The 21,264-nt window shown below is 38.6% G+C and overlaps 3 protein-coding genes across 6 annotated transcripts in view; 2 read left to right on the top strand and 1 right to left on the bottom strand.

Moving 5' to 3' along the window:
- The window catches only part of atad2b (ATPase family AAA domain containing 2B), an 80,485-nt gene extending 77,162 nt beyond the window's left edge, over positions 1–3,323 (bottom strand). For 2 of the 3 annotated variants that reach the window (XM_036581749.1, XM_036581750.1), the window contains exons 1-2: positions 3,111–3,323; positions 1,152–1,309 (exon numbers count right to left, since the gene is read on the bottom strand). In XM_036581749.1, coding sequence (XP_036437642.1) covers positions 1,152–1,309; positions 3,111–3,218 — 266 coding nt within the window. In that variant the 5' untranslated portion in view covers positions 3,219–3,323. The remainder of the gene's footprint in view (positions 1–1,151; positions 1,310–3,110) is intronic. The other variant, XM_036581751.1, reaches the window with a different exon arrangement.
- Positions 3,324–5,139: 1,816 nt separating this feature from the next.
- On the top strand, positions 5,140–10,993 carry ubxn2a (UBX domain protein 2A). Of its 2 annotated transcripts, none has more exons than XM_036581747.1 (7): positions 5,140–5,257; positions 5,952–6,014; positions 6,916–7,039; positions 7,172–7,281; positions 7,739–7,876; positions 9,602–9,763; positions 10,087–10,993. In XM_036581747.1, exons 2-7 carry the CDS (start codon positions 5,971–5,973, stop codon positions 10,268–10,270), a joined length of 762 nt encoding a protein of 253 aa, XP_036437640.1. In that variant the 5' UTR covers positions 5,140–5,257; positions 5,952–5,970; the 3' UTR covers positions 10,271–10,993. The 2 variants fall into 2 exon arrangements, with proteins under 2 accessions (XP_036437640.1, XP_036437641.1); XM_036581748.1 differs by having other exon boundaries at positions 6,909–7,039.
- Positions 10,994–14,443: 3,450 nt separating this feature from the next.
- Positions 14,444–21,264, top strand: part of mfsd2b (major facilitator superfamily domain containing 2B) — a 31,804-nt gene continuing 24,983 nt past the window's right edge. The window contains exons 1-2 of the mRNA XM_036581745.1: positions 14,444–14,497; positions 16,609–16,804. Of these exons, the coding sequence (XP_036437638.1) occupies positions 16,634–16,804 (171 nt within the window). The 5' untranslated portion in view covers positions 14,444–14,497; positions 16,609–16,633. The remainder of the gene's footprint in view (positions 14,498–16,608; positions 16,805–21,264) is intronic.

Genomic DNA, 21,264 nt, shown 5'->3' with positions numbered 1-21,264 from the left:
GACTGTAAGGCCCTTTCCAAAAGCTTCAGCTTGCATCTCTTGAAGTAGTTCAGAGTGGATTGTGAGGTTTATTTTGTCCTGTTGTAAAAACAGCCTCTTTTCAGTTTTGGGACTGACTGAGCCAGATTTGCTTCCAGAATTTGCTAATATTTAGTCTTCTAAATCTTGCCTTGACTTCCACTTAGTTTGCCTGAACTGTCATTTATTCACAAGATTTGGACAGTGGAAATCTTTTTATAGCCTTTCCCATCTTTGTAGGCATCAATTAGCTTCATTTTGAGAACACCAACTATCTGCTTAGAGGAGCTCATGGCCGTTAAGCAGGGGCACAGGTTTTAAAGAGTCTGTGAACGTATTACACTCTGGAATTGTCAACATTTCCTATTGGCAATTCTCGACCTCCCTAACCAGTCTTCACAAGTCGATTCAGTGAGTTAATTATGTTCTGGGACTTTCACAACTGGAAAGGTATCCAAACTTTTAAACATGCACAAAAGCTATTTTATTTTTTTCTATCTATACTTTAATCAAGTATAAAGTAACCGTGCAACATTTGCAAAAAATGTTGACTTTTTTTTATATAGTTTGCTGTATAGGTTGTATTTTCACTTCAAAAATCAAAAAAACGTCATTTGGCCAGGGGTGCCTTAACTTTTGCACATAACAGTACCTTTACCATGCAAGAACGCCAACGTTATACCAGTAATCTCATCACCATGGCAAAGTTCACATGACTGCTTGCCACCATCAGACAAGTACAGTCGCTACTTACTCCAATTCTGCTATGAGGCACAGAACAACATTTTTCTTGTTTCTTTTTTTGCTATGTCGACACAAAAACGCAGCATCAGAAAGACTAATCCTCGCTAAAGAAATGAAGCCTATGATAAATAAAAATTCTTAGACTGTGTTTAAGTCAGCGTGTGTCACAAAAAGGTTTTCAAAAAACACTGCTGTGTATACAGCACTGCAAGATCACTTCTAACAGGTAGCTGGTGATTCAGGACAGAACTATAATGATTGCACGCAAAGCAACTAAACTAGAACTACCTTTGTTCTGTGCCACCTTAAGTTGACTCCCATGTAGGCTTGCAAACCCATAAATCCAGCTCAGTACTACACCCCTCTGTTGCAGGATGGGATAGGCTCACCTGGTGCAGTGTTTGGTGATATTCCATGTGACTCTCTGCCCTTTGCTCTGGGGACTGGGGGAAGTGTCACTGGAGCAATGGGGTGTCTGTCTGCGTGCTCGCTTAGATGGGGGCGACAAGCGTGGACTACCAGATCTGACATCACTGCTGGGGTCCTTCTGGAGGAGATTAAAATACAAATAACACAAACATAATCCATTAGTGAATCAGTAGGTGCAACCTGTACTGTAGTATAAAAGACTACCAGAATTGAAGACTCTGGCTGAAACTGGCAAACGGACCTTCCCTTCCAGCCATTAGTGCAAGCGGCAGAAAAAGGCAAAGGCTGGCAGACCTGCCAATAAACAGCTGAATCTATCACACTCCACTGATCATGCAAGCAACTGCCTCAGGTGCTCTCACAAAGTGTGTAAATTTCCTTTTCTTCTGCCCATTCTCTTAGTTGCCTGTCCACTGCAGCAGCCACTGACTCTTTCCACACACATATATATTTTTATATATATTTTTATACACACACACACACATATACATGATACATGTATGTGTATATATATATATATATACACACATACACACACACACACACACACACATATATGTCCATGTGTGAATGAAAAAATTACATATATTTTTCTAATATTTGTTTGCAATATGTTAACATTTTTGACCTGCGTGTTCATATATGTACATACATTATTACATATATTTATCTACATCTGTGCAAATACTGGTATTTAAATACATCAACATGTATTTAAATATCTAAAATAGCACATTTTAATATATTTAAGATGTGTATTTTAAAACATCACATATACACATATGTTATTCATATGAACTAATACATGCATTTATTTTTCTTCAACAGGGGTTAAACATCCAAATATGCACATATATACAGATACTTCAAACATATATGTACATACATACATAAACATACATATGTATATTAAATATGTGTAATAGTATCATTTTGTAATAGTCAAAATACATGTAAATATATAACAAGCTTGACAGACATTTGAGGAAAAAAGTAAAGATATTTCCTTCTCATATAGATTTTCCTTTTTTAACAAAATATTTGATATGTGAGGTATGCTAATATAATGTCAATTTCAATTCCACGAAATAAACTTTTTTTTTTTATCAAAACGGAAAACGAGCCACATGAACTACAGCTAACTTTAGCTTTCTTCTAGCTGTAACACCGTGGGAGAAATTAAAAAAGAAAAAAAAATTCTACTGCAATACATAATCAGCAAGCTAAAAGAATATCGTGATTGAGCGGATCAATGTAACTTCATTCAAGCTCAACATAGCACAAATGATTCACCAACACAGCAACAACGACTGTGACAACACTCAAGTTTACGGAGTTCACTTCATAGCTAGCCAAATAAAAACATTGTCTGTTTGAACCACAAGGGGTCTTGCTTCAGCTGTACGTTCCCTTCCTCGCTTTTCCTGCATGAAATTCGGTTATTGTGCTTAAGGAAGAACAACGAACAACATAGAGCGAACAACACCCCGACAAAAATGTTCTTTGTTTTCCTCGCTGTGTTGCTGTCAGTTGCCTGAGCAATGACAAACCTCAACTCGCTAACTAGCGCGGCTAGCTAACGTTAACGGTAGTTCCTCTCGAGCCGGGCAAAGCACAACACCAACACAAAGAGAACTTGGGGCACTGAGTGCGATAAACTAGTGAGCTAGCTAGGCTAGCTATTATAGTCGTGTTGTTATGACTGAAAAATGACCGGCAATGATGATATCTGTCGTGTCATTCACAAGTAACGTAAATATTTTTTCGTCGGTGAGTGTCATTATCGGTATTCGTGAACAAAAGAGGTAGCTAGCTAGCTATCAATGAAGGGACATCAATCTTCAGGCCAAACTAAGCAGCTCGCTGCAAGCAAAACTGGCTAGCCAGCCGGGTGCTGAGGAGAAGGACCCGGCTCTTACATGGATCTGCTCCTCCAACTTTGGATTGTTCCTAGGAGACGACCTCGTCCGGCAGGAGATGAAAGTACTGCCTGGTTTTTCCTGGGAGCTCTTTCTCGTGTTCACCATGATTTTTCTAGCGTCTTGAATCTCCTTAGCTCTGTCAGTTCCCTCGTATGACTGTCTCAGCTAGAGTACCGAGGCGCCATTTCTCTTTCTCGCTCTCCCCCTCTACTGTCGGCAAGTGAAACTATCCACAAGGCCACTTCCGCCTAAGAATTTCTATAGGAAATTTCCAAATTTTCTAAATTATTTCACACACGCGTTCCCTTTAACATAATCACATATCTACAGTGGTGGTTTAAAACCTATTTTTGCTGACCTAAACAGAAAAGGTAAATGTTAGGGTTTACCTTTTCTTCACTTTTAAACACTGTGCCTGATAACCTGTCTCTTTGAAGCCAATTCCTGCCCTTTAAGATTTAAAATTCCAGCACCTAATGTTTTTATATTCTTAGTCAATGCCTGTGCCATTGTTTTGAGATGCTAAGACATTATTTTGAAATACTATCCAACAAGAAAGCATCTCAAAATAACGAGAAAGTAACTCAAAATAATGAGATGGTTTAAAATAACTGCTTGTTATCTCAAAATAATGAGATAGGATCACAAACTAACGGCATAGCAGTTCACCTAATAACAAAACTATCATATATACGTGCTGGATTTTTTTGTAAGTGGCTAATAAGGGCTTCCATATAGGCTCTCTACTCGAATACATGTGAACTGTAATGTTTGTGGAATATTCATTCAGTCATTTCAGAAAAAAGTAGACATTCCAGAGATTTTTCAGTGAATGAGGACCTGCTCTCTTCAGAAATTCCAACGCTAAACCAAACCAAGCCAAAATGCTTTAGCTTTAAAAAATTAGTGTGGATGTGCATTATGTATAACTTAATTAATATATATAATACATTAATTAAGATATATGTATTAAATAAGAATTTCACTAAGGTGTGATAACCCCTCTGTGAGATAAGGCATTATTTTGTTACCAAGAAGGAACACACACACACACACACACACACACACACACACACATTTTCTAAGCCACTTATCCAAGAAGGAACTGACAATATTCTTAATTTTTCACAGAAAATGTTTAAAACAAATAGAAGGGATTCTGTTTGGGCTATATAGAATAAAGTATTCTTTCCATTACATTATAGAAAAAAACTGCTCACAGGCTAAACTAACACAAAGTTTTATTACATCCTTCTATAACCTAACAATAGCTCAATCAGTTTGCATTGAAGTCCCTGTAGTTACTGAATAATAAGCCTTACTAGGTAATAAGCCTGGGGTTTTAAAGGGTTGAAATTGGTTAATTGGAACACATTTTGTTTGACTCACTTGTAATCAGGCATTTCTGTCTAGTGCCAACTAAATCAGCATTTTGTTATGTCCATTATCACAAGGTACCTGTTGCGCACAGTATTAAACCTGTTGTATGAAAAATGGACATAAACAATAGCACACATGCTTTTACAGTAAATGTTACAGCAACACAGAGCTGATCTCATATGCACACACTGAGATGCACATAAAATTTACAGAAAGGAAAATGTATAACTGCTAGGTTTTAAAATAATCAAGTGCTTTTATATTGTTTGAAGCAGAAATACGGTGTATATAGTTTAATTTCTTGTTTAAAACTAATGACAGTATCATTTGTGGTTACCTTTATTTCTGCGAATGGGTAACTTTGCAAAAAGTATAAGAAGGCTGATCAGAAAATAGTCTTTCTTATTTATTTATTTATTTATTTATTTATTACTAGAAATGCACTGCACATAGCACTTAAAGAAAGAAATAAAGGTCGCACTCAGAAACAAACTACTTCAAAAATATTTTTAAAAAATAAAGTAATGCATTACATTAAATAATTACTTAAAAAAAGGAAAATTACATTTTAAGAGAAAAACATTTTTTTTTAAATCCTCAATTTCTTTTCCTTTTCAGATATTAACAAATGTTACGTCATCTGGTGGACGTTGACGTCAGAGTAATGGCTGTGCAGCTGTAGTGTGGGGAAAGGTGGCGTTGCTGACAGAAACTTTGAAGCTCGAGACACATCTGTATGAATATATGAATGGAATCCCAAACTGGTAATGATTTACAGTTATTTTATCGGAATCGATATGTTTTGAGTGTGACCGGCGGCTGTTAGCTGTGTTTATCTGAGCTAATCTTAGGCGTCCACTGCGCTTGCGTGGTCCGCACACTCTCCTTATGTAATTTTGGCGCACCGGCTACAGGGTCTTGGGTGATTTTGGTAATAAAGGTATATTGTTGGTTGGGTAGGATTTTCATTCATAGTCTGGGGCGTAGTCGAAGCCTGGCGTATTGCCATGTACATTTTAAACGGTGTGTATTGACCTCACACGACCATCTTTCATCGCACTGAAGCGGTTCAAGTGAGCGTTGCCCACTGGCTTTCAGCGTTATCATAGTCTTTTTGTCAGTTTATTGGGTTTTTAATCGCCATTCATCTTGGAATAAGCGTTATTTTGTCATCTCAGAGGGCACAAGGCTGGGAGAGGCAGTCTGGCCTCCTAAAGATACAGAATAGGAGCTACTTCGAAATAGCCCCCATGCAATGTGAAACGAACAGGCATGTTCTGGTTTCCCAAAGCTTTCTATCTGCAGCCTGACTGCAGGCTGTCACCTTTTTCATTAATTTCAGACTATATGACTGAATGTACAAGTGGCACATTGTACTATTCAATTCAATTTCAGTTTCTCAATTCTACTTACTTTGTGTTATCACTCAAAGCAAATGTGTTCTTTTTTCGTTTCAAGATGGGAAAGAGAAGACGTGATGAAAGATATTGATTCAGGGGAAAGAGGCAAGGATGGCCCATGGTGAGCCTAATATCCTTACACTGTTTCAGTATTAACTGTTAAAGTTTGATACCCTTTTCCCTACAATTATCATTATCTGCTATGATGATGCTTGGATGTTACAGTAGTGTACACTCTATGTCCAAAAGTATCTAGACACCCCTTTCTATTCGTGTGAATTCAGCTAATTTAAAGTGCAGACATCGCTGACACAGATGTTTCATTGCACACACACAGCTTAATCTCCATAGAAAGCCTTGTCAATAGAATAGGACACTCTGGAACAGCCACACATGAGCTTAAATCACCATGCCTAATGCCAAGCATCAGCTAGAGGGGTATAAAGCCCCCAGCATTGGGCTGTGGAGCTGCATTCTCTTGAGTGATGGAGCACTAATGAATACATTTGGGATGAGTTGAAGCAGGGGCGTAGCTGCGTGGGGGCCTATTCCTCCTTGCTTGGAAGCCAACTTCCAAGTTGTAAAACAATGTCTCAGACATCAGGCAACATAATGTAATGGCTTGGGGCATAGTCAAAGCCTGGCGTATTGCCATGTGCATTTTCAGATTTTAAAAACGATCAACTAGGGGTGGGCAACTAAAGGCCGGAGTCCAGCACAGTTTAGTGATTTCCCTGCTCTAGAATGATAACTAAACCTGGTTACTAGCTGATGAGTTGAATCAGGTGTTTTTTTAGAATGGAACATTTCACATCAAACCACACTGATTGACCATTTACACCCTTCTTAATGGCTGAATTATTCAGATTGCAAATTGAAAAATTGCTGAGGGTCCCCTTTAATTTCAGGAGAAATATTGGATGCAAAGGTGTCTACAAACATTTGGACATATAGTACATGTTTCTCAAAGTCATACTTTATGGTCTCACCATCATTACCCTTACTGTGTAATGAGCTCTTAGGTGTGATGGTGCTCAGAATGATGATGAGGAGGAGGAGGAGACCCCCATGAGGCCCAGTTTCTCTGTGGAGGATCTTCTGGATGAGGTGGAGAAAATTGGGAGTGTCTCCACAGGTGGCAAGAAGGTTCAGTAATTTATAGTTCGGCAGCATCAAAATCCAAAGCCTTATTGCTTGTGAATATACACTTTGTGAAAAACACGTGTCCTTTTGTCTTGGCTTCAAGATTGCTTTGCTCAACTGCTATTCATAATGCAGGTGGAGATTGTTGTGAGACTGTGGAAAGATGGCTTCACTGTGAATGATGAGGATTTGCGCAGCTACACCTTGGAGGAGAACCAGGAGTTCCTTGAAGCCATTAAACGAGGGTAAGGCTTGTACTGCAACTATATGTGACAGCATTCATGGTAAATGTGTCATCAGAATCAGAATCACTTTGTTGGCCTGCTATAATATGTGTACTAGGAATTTGTCTTTTTAAAAGGTGCATACATTTGAAAATAGTTCATACATAAGTTGGCAGTATAGAAAATAATAGAGCTAGACAATTAATTGTCACTAAAAACACAGAGGTTGGGAACAACATTCAGCATCCAGTCCAAAAAAAAAAGATGTGCTGGTATTTCTGGTGCAAAAAGGTCTTTTTTGCAGATATTTTCCCCAAATCATTGAGCCTTAGAAAACAAATAGTAAACTGATAATACAAATAAATACAAAGGCAGACACAGTATGTATAACAAAATGTGCCTTATCCATAGTATTTAAACTATATGCACATCTCCAAGCCTCCTCCCCAGTGTACTCAGCGAGAACATCTGTTTGTAGGGAACTGCCTTTGGAGCTGGAGGGGAGAGCAGAGGATGAGGAGCTGGAGGTCAATGTGGAGGACATGAAGGATGAAATCTACGTTCCAAAGAAGAAGACATTTCTTCCCTTTACTGGCAGAGGCTATAGACTAGGCAGGTAAAGAAAGCCTTTTCAGTGGTTCTACTGATTGTGGTGGTTTGAATGTGACTTTTTATTTTTAATCTATTTATCAATGAATTCCAGGCCTTAAAAGCCACTGTTCCTTGCTGTTTACAAACTGGGTCTAAAATTATAATCCTCCACAGGAACTCAGATCTTCCTCTTTAGTATGCTTGGTCATCCATGAAAACAAATCATTACTTTTATGATTCCGACCACATTACTTCAGTACTACCAAGTATTGAAAAAAAAATCATGTAATTCAATATCAGATTTAGAAGTAGTCAATCTTAAAAAAACATCCTTGAGCCTAAAAGCGTGCTTGTTCCAAAATCTAGACTACCTTTTTCCACCGTTAAGAGGCCAGGACTAAAGCTGGGTATCGTTCAAAATTGTTCCGTTCCAATACTGATACCTTGATCATAATACTGAACTATACATTTTTTAATTTATTCTTTTAAAATACAAACCTAAAGTGGGTATGGCTTAAATCAGAAAGGAGTGTGAAGTGCTGGATTGGGTATATTACTGCAATCATTCTCTAACCAAGAAGAGGCATTAATGACATGAATACAAAATGTAATTTAGAAAACCACTCAGCTTTCACTGTGTTCCTGGCAGTTTAATCCCTGTCTTTATTTCAGTGTATTTTAAAACATTTATGTCTTTTATATTTATTCTGTTTATTCTGTTTATAACCCTTGCCCATTTGTCAAAACTAGGTTTTGTTCAGGTTTGCCTGAACCATCTTAAATAAAAATTGTGAGTTTGGCAAATTCTTGAGTTGTCAGTGCGTTAGAAATCCACTAGATGGCCTCTTGGCTCTTTTATTTGAGATTATGTCATGTGGTAAGTTAAGGATTACCTGAAGAATGAGATATGTTTTACTTCATAAACCACAGGCTTATTGGTTAGTTATTACCATAAGCCTTATTATTCAGTAGCTATGACTTGTTTAGTAACTACTATAAAACTAATATGTACTGTATGAATGTAATGAGATAGGCTTCAGACCGCATAGCCTGTGGAGGCTCAAAGATTGGAGACAGTTCCCTGCAAGAATTAGAAAAACAGTACGCTGACACCATATTTAGAATAATTTAAAGCCCCCCTAACACCAAAAGTGTGCAGAAATAAAAAGAAAAGGGAAAATAGGCTAATACACATTAACTCAGCATTAATAATTTTGTTGGTTTACATTACATTTCAACAAAGCTCACATAAACACAATCTATTTGTTAAAGTTATTTTTTAAGGTTACGTTGCACTTAGAGTGGCCTCATGACACCATTATTTGAACCATGTTTCATATCATCGCTGTCCAAAGAAAAACAAGTATCTCTAAAAAGTTCACAAGAAAGGGCATAAATGTTCTTTGCATTCAATGTAAGTTAATGTAAAGGCATTTTATTCAAAGCGCTTTTAGAGCATTTCTATCGGCCCAGTCATCATTGAATTTTCACACAATGTAAAGGACAGCTCCCATGTTCAAATGATGAGGAGAAGTAAAAATCTAAAAAAAATGGAGATTCTTTGGACAGCGTCAATATACAGGCCCTTGAAATGTAAGGGGTTAATTGAGTCCTAATTGTTAAACAGGCATTTATTTGTAAAATGATATCAGTACGACAGTGAAAGGCAGCAAATATTGAAGCTCAAACACTGTAAAGCATGCCGTGCTATTTGGAATTATTCATGCTGCATTGATTCTGTCTCTCTCAGCGTGGCGCCACGCGTAGTGGCCAGGTCTCGGTCAATACATGAGGACTGCTCAAGCCCTGCTGTCCCTCCAGTGCCGCTGGACGAAAACCTGCCCATTACCTCGCTCCAGATCTGGCTGGCGGATGGCCGTCGGCTCGTCCAGAGGTTTAACCTTTCTCACCGGTGAGTGTAGCGTGCGCAGATTGGGCAGTGCGTTGCTAGAATCAAATCTTGCAGGCTGTAATGGTGTAGCTCTGAAATTCTACACCTAAGAGCTCTTACATAACTTCAATTCAACATTTATGTAATATAAGCCCCCCCTTTAAAATGGAGGGAAAAAACTGTAAGCCTCATCCTTGCTGCAAATCAAATCAGCTTAGGGGAGATTTAACGTGCGGCGTCATAGCATGTAAGGATTTTCTGGCAGTGGGCTTTAACATGGTTGTTGTGCTGGTGGGCTAAGAAAGCCATAAAGAGTAATGTATATCCATATTGTGCCTTTCTAGAATCAGTGATGTCCAAGATTTTGTGGAGAAGGCCCAGACGACAAGCTCACCGTTCATCTTAACCACATCTCTGCCTTTTCGGGAGCTGACAGAAGGGGATCTGAGCCTAGAGGAGGCTGACCTGACAAATGCTGTGATTGTCCAGCGGCCACTCAACACACAAGCACCCTTCGGTCACTCCTGACTGAATCCAACAGAAACAGAAATGCTCAGATCCACTAGTCATCCACTTTGGTCACCTTAAAGCACGGAGAAACAGTTCACAACATTTTCAACAGCACAACAGCTCCCAGTATTTGAAAGTTAAAAAGCTGCTTAAAGAATCCTTACCATCTCAAACTTCCTACTTAATCAATACAGTGAAAATATATCCTAAGAACTTCACATAATGATGAATGGAAGAAGGACATAAATGAAAGAAATCCCATCACTTTCACCTTACGTTTTCATTTTCCAGAAGGAAGGCAATAATGAGGACTCCCTGGCCTGTTAGTCATGCTGCTGCATATAGCTTGAACCTTGCAAATATTATGAACTTTATTGGTGCAGTACTTATTTCTGACTCATTCTTTATTCTTCCCTAGCTGGATGCCTTGGCCTCCTCTGATGCAATGCAGTATGCACAAGCCACGTCTTTAATATCAGCGTTCAATAAATATCTTGGAAACTGCCGTCTGAGCAGTAAAAATAGACACAGACTGCACTTCTCTGTGTTTAGCACAGGCTTGATTGCATTTTGCCTTACCACAGCAGTGAGACTATTTTTTGTGTTGAAATGTTTGCTGGTATGTTGTAAGCATTAAGGCAGAGTTTATTTGCAATTGGCAGACATGTATATGCACTTTGCCTAAGCGAGAAGTTCTTTTGTACAGGAACTCTGCGTGCAATAAATCTATTTAACAATGGAGCTTTACTTGTTTCTTATTATTCATTATTTTGAAAGAGAAGAAGACTGGAGTCTTTTCTAACCTAGATTGTTTGCTCCATATAGTCTCTCATGCCTTAACAGGCTTGGAACATTTTCCTCCCAATACACAGCATAATGACCCATTACTCATGTTCAATATTTAAAGAGGAAAGACTGGAATAGATTCTCTGTGTCTGAGCATATGAAGTGTTCAGTTGGTGGTTAGTACTGGCCTACTCCATAAACATTTCTCAAATCTAGGTTTTACAAATCTAGGATTTTAAAACCTGTCTAATCACCTTTCCTTGAATGGGCTGATGGGCATGCATAATCAGCAAAATGACATATTCAAGGCATGACTGTAGATGTACTTTTCAAATTTTGTTTTCCAGTATTGTTCTGGAAACTAGCATTTCATGTTTGTATTTATTTTCATGCATTGTTTAGCATTATCTGTAGACCTACACACATAATGCAGAGCATATGGCTAATTTCCTGGCCCAAGCATAGGCCCTGCAATAACACTGGTTTCCTTGAACGGACATAATGTTTGGAATTTTAAAGGAAATATAACGCCATGTGGGACCTTGTCTTTGCAAGCTGTAGAGCAGGTATTGTGCTGGTTTTGCTCTGGAGCTGTTGCTTTTACAATCTACAAAGAATCAACATCCGCTTTCACATGCTTTCACATTTCTTTCACTGGAAATTTTCAACTGTGATGTTATTTGGTTGATAGTCTACAATAAGCCAGCACTTACAGGCAATTAATTTACCTACATGTTTTAGTGTTTTGATACTTTAAGATACATTCAGACTGTAAAATTCATTTATGGTCTTGGGGAAACTGCAACAGATCAGTTTCAGTTACAGATGAATTGTATTTCAGTATCAAAACCGGAATGGTTAGAGTGATTACACTCTCACAAATAGTTGCAGAATTCATAGATTTCACTTGGGCCTTGTTATGGGATGCAGTTCATTTTGCATGTTCCATGTTTGCCTGCAAATTTGTGTTCACTCATTAGAAAACTGCATGTCGTGGGAAACTACGATGGCAGGAGCACCAAACCACATTCCTGAAGATTTTGAAGTATTCAGAGTTTAGTTCCAACCTACCTGAGTGCATTCAGATGGTAGATTAGGGGTGCATTTCACAAATCAGCATTTCTCAGTAAACTGCATGACTTGAATACAAAGTGAGGAGTAAAGTGCCAAATAAAATGTCCCCTACTTGTTCTCCTACTGTACAGGGCCTGACTTTTGGTTTAAATTACATTGTATGTGCAAATAGCCAAGATACCCCTTCCAACTATTGAATTCAGCTACTTTAAAGGGACATTCAGCCTAAAACTAGCATGTAATATGTTATTTGTTGTGTTGTGTGTTATATTCTGCAGTACAGAATTCCATTCCTCAGAATTGATTCGACAGAATTGATGATTTTGCATCCTTTTTGATTTTCATCCATCACCAGTCTCACTACAGTACCCAGTATGAATTACAAAAATACATCACACAAAGCATTGGGATAAAAAATACACTGATGTACTCTGATGCAGAGGATAATAAACACACACAAAATATCAAGCTTCCCAGCAGTGACGTTTGCCTTCTGGCTTCCACATAGATAGCACAAAAAAAAAGCAATTTCAAATAGCTTTCTTCATGTATTTGCCCCAAAGCACTTGTACTTTTTCAAAGGTTCTTTCCATCTCCTTCAAGATACATCATCAGAAGAGGGTTTCCACAGCATTTAAACCAGAAAATCTCACTCTTAAGACTGTTTTGGCACCACTGTAGGAGGTGAATGGGTATACAACATTTCTATTTTTTTGCCACTTTGAGGGTGCACCAACTGGCAGTTCAAACAAACGCATGCACACACAGTTTTATAATCATTATAGAAAAGCAATAGCATAATGGGTAACACCGCTGTCTTGCAGCAAAATTGGGTTAGGTTTTGTGAAGGGCAAGCACACCATGCTATGCCAGTAAAACGCCTTTCAGCAAGACCCTGAAAGCGACATTTGCCTACCTTTGTAACAGGATAAAATTGTAAGTCTCCCTGGAGCATCTGCCAATTGCCATAAATGTAATGTAACAGAATGGGATGCCCTTGGATAGCCACACACGGACCTAAGACCGGCATGCTCAAAGCCATGTGTCAGCTAGAGAGGTATAAGTATCCCTCAGTATTGGTCTGTAGAGTAGAGGAATTGCATTCTCTGTAATAATGGAGCACTATCAAATATCTGTGGGAAAAGTTGCCATTTGTGATCCAGTACTAAACACCCATCATCAGTTCTTGGCAAACTCCCTGTTATTACCCTTGATTTCAGAGGAACTGTTGGATGAGTAGGCGTCTATGGCTATGCGTTTATGGCTATGTGAGGAATCTTCATTTGTTTAAGGCACCCTGGACTGGTACTTACGGAAGTCCAGAAAGACCATGAGGTAGTTATCATTTTCTGGACTGTTTTCTTGAGATCACAACTTCATTGTTAAAAGATCTCAAGATAACAAAAGGTGTTTTCTCAATATCACACAACTTACTTTTCTCAAGATTATCAAGTTATCTTGAGAAAATAACTTTAACTTTAATCTCAAGATAACAGTCCAGAAAATTATAACTACCTCATAGCCTCTCTGAAATTAGGGAACTAAACTCAACAGTACAGTAAATCTCCAAGAGCAGGTTTGGCCAGCTGACTCTATGGCGTGCCATTCCTCCAGCCCTGGAGGTCCATCTGAACTTCACAAGTTTTTGTTTTTCCTGCAGCTGAGTCATGTCATGAACTTACCAATGAGACTGATACATGTTAGGAAAAGTAGAACATGAAACTGTGCAGTGTTTCCCAGTCCTGGTCCTGGAGGCCAGCTGTCTTGTCCATGTTAATGATTTCCCTTCCGTAAAACACCCACTGCAACTCAGTAAGGATTTGTTAATTAGCTGATTTGTTGGGAAACTGATGTGGATGAACTATGGAGCTGGGAAACACTATCCCACATCAACAGGCATACAGTCTATTTAAGAACAGGAAAATGGAGTTAGCATTATTTGCCCTCTGAAAGTTTTAGCCAAGGGCTCTGTGAGACTAGACACACGGAAAACTAACACACTCTTCATTATGAAATCGCTAGAGAACGCTCTTCACTGGATCTGTTTACGTCATATTCATCGCTTTTCCACTAGGGGGCGCCTTTTTCCCTCTAAGACTGTATTAGCCTTAACGGCAGCGTCAGCCCCTGCTGTTGTGTTTTGTCCACCTGCATTCCGTTAGACATCGCCTCCTGCGCTACGATTGGACGGACTGTTTGCGAGTATTAACTCTTAGCCAATCCTAGAGCACGTGGCGGGACAATATTACCCATTGCTAACACAGGAGGCGGGGCGTGTCGGAATGCGGGTGTGAAAAAATAACACATTGCCCCCTGCAGTCTTCTGTCTGCTTCATCTGGAATGAGCACACTGGTTAGGGACGCTGCCGTGGCTCCATCACCCAGGTCAGCTATCGCTCTGTGTATACTGGGAAATTCTGCAGCTCTATCAGATTACCTAAAGGCCCAGCACTGGGGAATGTTTGCTTTGCTTACTGTAATGTTTGTTGATATATCTGGTCCCAGATAGACAGAACAGTCATTATCAGCAGACATGCCAAAAGGCATTGTAGTGCGTTTTATTGTGAGCTGCTTGTTACCTTCTGTGAGGTTTATTATGTGTCAGGTTGGCATGCTGCTGTGAGAGTGTAATTTCACATCGTTTATGTGTTTGCATTAAGGATAGGCATTTGTAGGTGGGGGTATGTGTGGGGTGGGGGGTGTTAAATCTGTGGTTTATGTGCTTGTGTGTCCTTTTGTTAGCATATATGTGGATAAATTGGGTTTGGTCAATGAGCCTGTTAAGAAGAAGTCAGACTAAAACATGTGAGTGAATTGAACCCAATATAACGGAATATAGAAAAGAATACCTTTATTCCTTTATTGCATAACATATTGTACAACAAGATTCAGTTAGTGAGGAGTGATTTTGATGCTTTTGCAATAAAGTAAAATAATATATAACAGAAAATCATAATAACAAACAAGAACAAATAATATACTTAGTGTGAACACACTAAATACCAAAATAAATTGTATATATATATATATATATATCCAGTAATGCAGTAATGTTGAGGACTGGACTCTGTGATGGCCAGTCCAATAGTCTGAGAACACCAGCAGCTTCTGATTTGTTGGTCTACCAGGTATTGCATGATATGTTCAGAATCCCATTTTTTGCAGCTGCCAGAACAAAACCTCATATGTCTGAAATGGTAACTGTATAGGAGAAGGAAAATATTCTTAATGAATGAAAATTAATAGGACTTCATTTTTTCAATAAATTTTAAAGCTTTTTAGCATGTTGTACAGAGGAGCTGGCATTTTCAAAGTCCGTAAAAAAGTACAAAACGAAATACGAATAGCAGCAAGATATATATATATGCTGTCGGAAGAAAACCTTGTCGTTTTTCAGTTTTTGGCATAATTTGAAAATATCTGTTGCTCTTTACATTCATACATACCAAAAGAAATGACCCAAAATTACTTAAAAATTCTGGTTTCATTGACTTTCATTAAATGTAAAGTAGATTTTTTCCTTCTCCTGTAAAGTTACCATTTTAGAGATACAAGGTTTTCTTCTGACAGCAGCAATAGATATATATGTACAGACACACACACTATAAGGACAGTTGTATTGGGACACACCTCTTAATCAAGAACAGTGTCAATGAAGTAGTTTAAAGCACGCCACCACTGGACCCTGGAGCAGTGGAAATATATTCTGTGGAGTAATGAATCACGCTTCTCTATCTGGTGGTCTGATGGACAGGTTTGGGTTTGGCGAATGCCAGGAGAACTTAACCTGCCTGACTGCATTCTGCCAACTGTAAAGTGTGGGGTTGGGGTTGTTTTTCAGGAGTTGGCCTAGGCCCCTTAGTTCCAGTGAAGGGAAATATTAATGTGTCAGCATACCAAGACATTTTGGACAATTGTTTGCTTCCAACTTTGTGGGAACATGACTGTGCTTCAGTGCACAAAGCAAGGTCCATGAAGGCATGGTTGGGTGAGTTTGGTGTGGAAGAACTTGGCTGGCCCACACAGAGCGCTGCCCTCAACCCCATCAAACACCTTTGAGATGAACTAGAACGGAGATTGCGAGCTAGGCCATCTTGTCAAACTTCAGTGTCTGACCTCACAAATGCTCTTCCGAATGAATGGGCAAAAATTCCCAAAGTCACACTCCAGTATGTTGTAGAAAGCTTCCCAGAAGTATGGAAGCTGTTATAGCTGCAAAGGGGGACCAACTCCATTTTAATGCTTATGGATTTAGAATGGGATGTCATAAAAGTTCCTGTATTTGTGATGTGCAAGTATCCCAATACTTTTGTCCAGTGTATATATAGTGTATATATATATCTATACCCAGTTGTCAAGGTCACAGAATTGATAATACATACTAACAATAGTCTAAAATGTTCAGAAATAATAAAGGTATTTGTATCAAAAACAGTACTGATGATAAAGGAGGTTTGGGCATGTCTCTGAGTTGGCTCTTCCCTTCCTGGCCCCAGGCCAAGGCTGTGAAGCAGCATGTGAATGGACGCTGGGAGGACTGCAGTTGTAACTGAGGGCCAGAAGACACGAGCCTCTGTTGCTCGACCTGTCACTCTCACAGTCATGGCTAAGGGGAAGAAGGCACCGGCTGGCCCAGGGGACAAGCTAATAATGAAGCATCCTGAACCTGCCTTCACCAAGGTCCCTGTACAGGTAAGGCCTTCTAAAGACTTCACAGTGGTGCTGCCTAACTTTTTACTTCATTTCTTATCTTGCATAACATGGCCATCTTTACATTATTACGGGTTCAAGGGGGGATCCTGCTATTCTGTTAGCAGTATCCTGTTATTATGTGAGACCAAGGCAGGTATACAGGAGAACATGTGTTGAACAGGATGTGTTGAAGTCCTTTGATAAATCTATGCTATGACAAAAGTCTGAGCGTTGGTGTGCAGGTGGATTTTTTTTGTGGTATGTGGAACAACATGTTTTAATGAATAGAAGGAATGTTTCAGGACTTTCTGATGCTTTCCCAGCTCAAATGCCCCCCGGCAGTTTAGATGATAGATAAAGGGTGAAACTCAACAGTATATATAACTGTCTAGTTCCAATGAAATGAGTAATATTTCTGAGTACATTACAAAGCTGCACTGACATCTTAACAGTTATGCTGTTATCAAAGGACATCAGTCTTGAGCAAGCATCTTTTTCATGTGCTATATATATTCAGTCGTCATTCACAGTGCTTTGTTGTGTAATGTAGTATTGTAGTATTGTTAATAATGGTAAAATAGTGGTAGATCTGAAAAAACAGTTTTATTTGGGTACTAGTTGCACTACTAGACTAAAAAAAGTTTAGACCCGAACTTCATCTCACAACTATTGTGAAACTTTGCCTCACATGGGAAGCAAATCAGGAAGCAAATTTGTAACTATTCCTTTTAATAAGTTGCTGCAAAGTAGCTTTTAGAGACATAAAATGCTTTGGGTGTCTGGTTCCTATCACTAACATTGTGAACAATTCTGACTTGGTAAGTTTCTCTTGAATGGGGCATTTCACACTAAAACTCTCTGAATGACTTTGTTTACATCTTAAGGATTAAATTATGCAGAAATTTTGAAGATTTGGTGGAATTCCCCTCTTATTCATTTATGTGGATCCAAAGAATTAATCCATGAAAACAAGGGATATGTTATGAATTTATCCCTAACTATGTGAAATGCCAAATGCTGCTTGCATTATGATCATCTTATCTGCCACATAAAAAGCCATCTGTTATATTTAGCCTTATTTGCTCAGCAAATTAGGCTAATGTTCAGAAATTTGTGCCCTGCCTCAGTTCTAAAGCACAAGTGTGATCAGAGCAAAAGCTGTTGTGTTAGGCAGGATGGAGAGAAAAGCTGTTCAGCATGGGAACTGCTCAAGCGACAAATAAATGCAGTGTGTCTATATTTAAAAATAGCACATAGTGATTTACATCCAAAAGAACTTGCCCTTTCATTCTAAAGGAAGAAGCAGTGCATAACCACCAGGAGAATCTCAAAGCAATGTGACCTTCAGATGTGGAGCAAATAGAGAGAGCACGTGAGGCTGCCAAGCGGAATATCTGTCAGCTTCTCTCATACTGTGTTCTATTGGTGACCCACTCACTGAGCAACTATGGGGAAAATGGTAGTTGTGCATGTGTCAATAATATATGGGAAAAAACACTAATGCATCTCTTGTTCTCACAGATCTCATCACGAGAGAAGAAGAGACCCCTTGTGGTCGAGTATAGAACGATTGTAGAGCCATGGTAGAGAATAGATTCAGAGAAATCAAATTACCCTGAGAGAAACAAAAGGCAAAGGTGGATAACACTATAAATATATGGTGATAGCATCTCTTACACGCGTCTACACTGACTCATTTCACATAGAGCTGACACCTAACTATGGCAAGAGGAATGTGGAGGATGTTTTTACACAGTATTGTTGGGGATTGTGGATTGCATACAGTTAATCTGAGGGCATTAGGCTAGAGTCTTAATGCAGAAAGGCCACTGCATGTAAATAAATGGATAGACCAACATCTGCCACAATAGTGCTGATCATCTGTTTTTGAAATAATGTTTCACACACAAAACTGTAGTCCACTCTCAGTTTTCTACTCTGAATATTTAAGCATGTCTGGATTAAGAAACAGCAAAGCCCATGCAGGAAATGAATATGTACATATACATATACTTTCTCATATCCAAAATATATGTGCAATATATGCCAATATATGTGATGGCTTCTCATACGGAAGAAAAATGTATGTACAGATGCTACACATATCCAAAATATATGTGTTTTAAATGTCCATATACATGATCTCTTCCCACGCAAAAGAAAAAATATTCAAATATATGCGCAATGTATGACTATTATATGTAATGTCTTCCCATATGGAAGAGAAATATATGCACAGAAACTCCCTTACTTCCAAAATATATATGTAAAATATGCCAATAGATGTGATTGCATCCCACATGGAGGCTTAATAACATGACATAATATGTACATAGATGTCCTCATATCCAAAATATAGGTGCAGTACATCTCAAAATATGTAAAATTCCAAGTTCAGTGTGCTATCAGAGGACATATGCTTGGAAATTCAAGGTGAATTTCACTTTGCTGGCCCACTGATGAAATGCACTGGTAAATCCTACCCGTCATAAACCCTTAAACCCCTTATTATGTCATCCCAGGCTGCGCTCTGCAAACATGCGGCACGCACAATCAGCTTAGAGCATCATCTGTGGGATATAAAGCAATGAATAAAATGGATTCTGTGTAATTAAATTGCTTTCTTAGAGCTGGTTTTCTGGACACAGATTAAGCCTTAGGCTTGGGCTACAGCTACATGATGCAGCTGAGAGGGCTCTTCAATTGAAAACCCCGTGGCATGACAAGATCTGGTTATACTGGAATTCATAGGCTGCTGCAACAGCAGAAAAAAACACTTTTTCCATGTTAGTCACAGTAACAATAGAAACTGCTTCTCATTTTTGGGCAGTGACACCCCATGCGGCCAGCCACACACCTAGCAGCAAGCCAGTATTGACTGGCAAGCAAAAAAAAAATGCTATTCACTTTACCTTTGATGGTTTGGTGCTGGGAGTATGAGATCAGGCAATGGATGAGTCAGAATCTTTCAGTCTCACCCTTTCTGACTGCGTGTCAAGGTAGTTGTCTAGATAACTAAGGAAAGTACCTAGTTAGCTTTGTGTCTTCTGATTCCTGGCAGCTTTCCCTTTGGTGCCGTATTGTCGTGATTGTAGTGTGCACTATCTGTGAGGAAGTCAGATATTTTGTGCCCAGACACTGAATGATTTCCTGTTTATGTTTGTCATGATAAGACATCAGCAAATGTCTGTGAGAAAGAGTGATCAGACGTTAGTGCCATGTTGCAGGAGAGGCAACAGTTAGGTCTACGACTTGAATGATTCGCATTAATGTCCTGAGAAATGATTAATCCTAATCTTAATCTTAATCACAACACGTATGTGATTATGTGTATATGTTAAAATCTCACTAAACTGCAAAAATGCAGGTGAATTATCTTAAAGTGAGTTGATATATCTATTATTTCTCATTTTGAGATGGCTGTAGGAATATTATAAGATTGTTTACCATATATTCAGAAGTTTTATTTGTTTTAAGGAATTTAATTAAGTAAAACGATCTCAGCATTGGCAGATAATTTTTCTTGTTTTAGGCGTTTTTATTCAAATAAGCATAAATAATATTAGACATATTGACTAGATGTAAGATATTTTCACTTGCTAATATATCATTTTTTGCAGCCCCTTACCCCAAACGTAGATCAGCCAAGACGTGTTAGGTGCCTGAACTCCGTTTCTTTGTTTTTGCACTGGAGCTATCAGATTAATGTAGCCAACAAGTAATGGAAGTATATGCACTCTAATTAGCCTTGTGTAAACTGAATGTCTAAATCCGTGCATATTTGCCTCAAATCTTGCCGAGTTGTTATTTCAAATAGACTTGTTTATGTGGTTTTGGACATTGTATGGCATGCAATCTGTGAAAATGGACAAAGCTATGTTCAAAATAAAAACTTAAAGAAGGTCAGTTCTACTGTTTGTAGTTGTGCAAAGTACTTTTATCCATTTTTGTAGATAACAGTATATGTCAGAAAGCACACAAACAAGTGTATTTGATATTATTTACCACAAGTTGCAATGTTTACAGTGCAAATCTAGCCATTTTGTTTACCATCCACACAAACACTTTTGATATGTGATGTTGACAATCTTAAGATAGTTGGAAAAATTGGAAAAGTTTTCTTTGTGTGCTATTTTGTCTCATGGTGCCCTGCATGTTCTTCTTCTCTGCCATGAATGGGTTAGACATTTTAGATTTAGAGATGTTAAACAGGTCAGATGGCTGGTTCCTATCACCTCTGCTGTGAATTTCGACTCTATATGTTTCTCTAGATCAGAGCATTTCACATAAACAAATCTGAATGGTGAACATCTTTACCATTCATTTGTTGTACAAATTCCTCTTTTATAGCTTGAAGCAGTTTGAGGCGAGGGTGCGATGATTCAGCACCAATAAGTCTTGGTTGCATTTAGGCTACAGGAAAAAATGTGCAAATTTGATTATGTGGCTGAACTTTTGCT

The sequence above is a fragment of the Colossoma macropomum genome, unplaced genomic scaffold (assembly GCF_904425465.1).
Source record: "Colossoma macropomum unplaced genomic scaffold, Colossoma_macropomum, whole genome shotgun sequence".
Lineage (NCBI taxonomy): Eukaryota > Metazoa > Chordata > Actinopteri > Characiformes > Serrasalmidae > Colossoma > Colossoma macropomum.
Note: the sequence above shows the minus strand (reverse complement) of the source record. Positions and strands in the feature narration are given on the sequence as shown.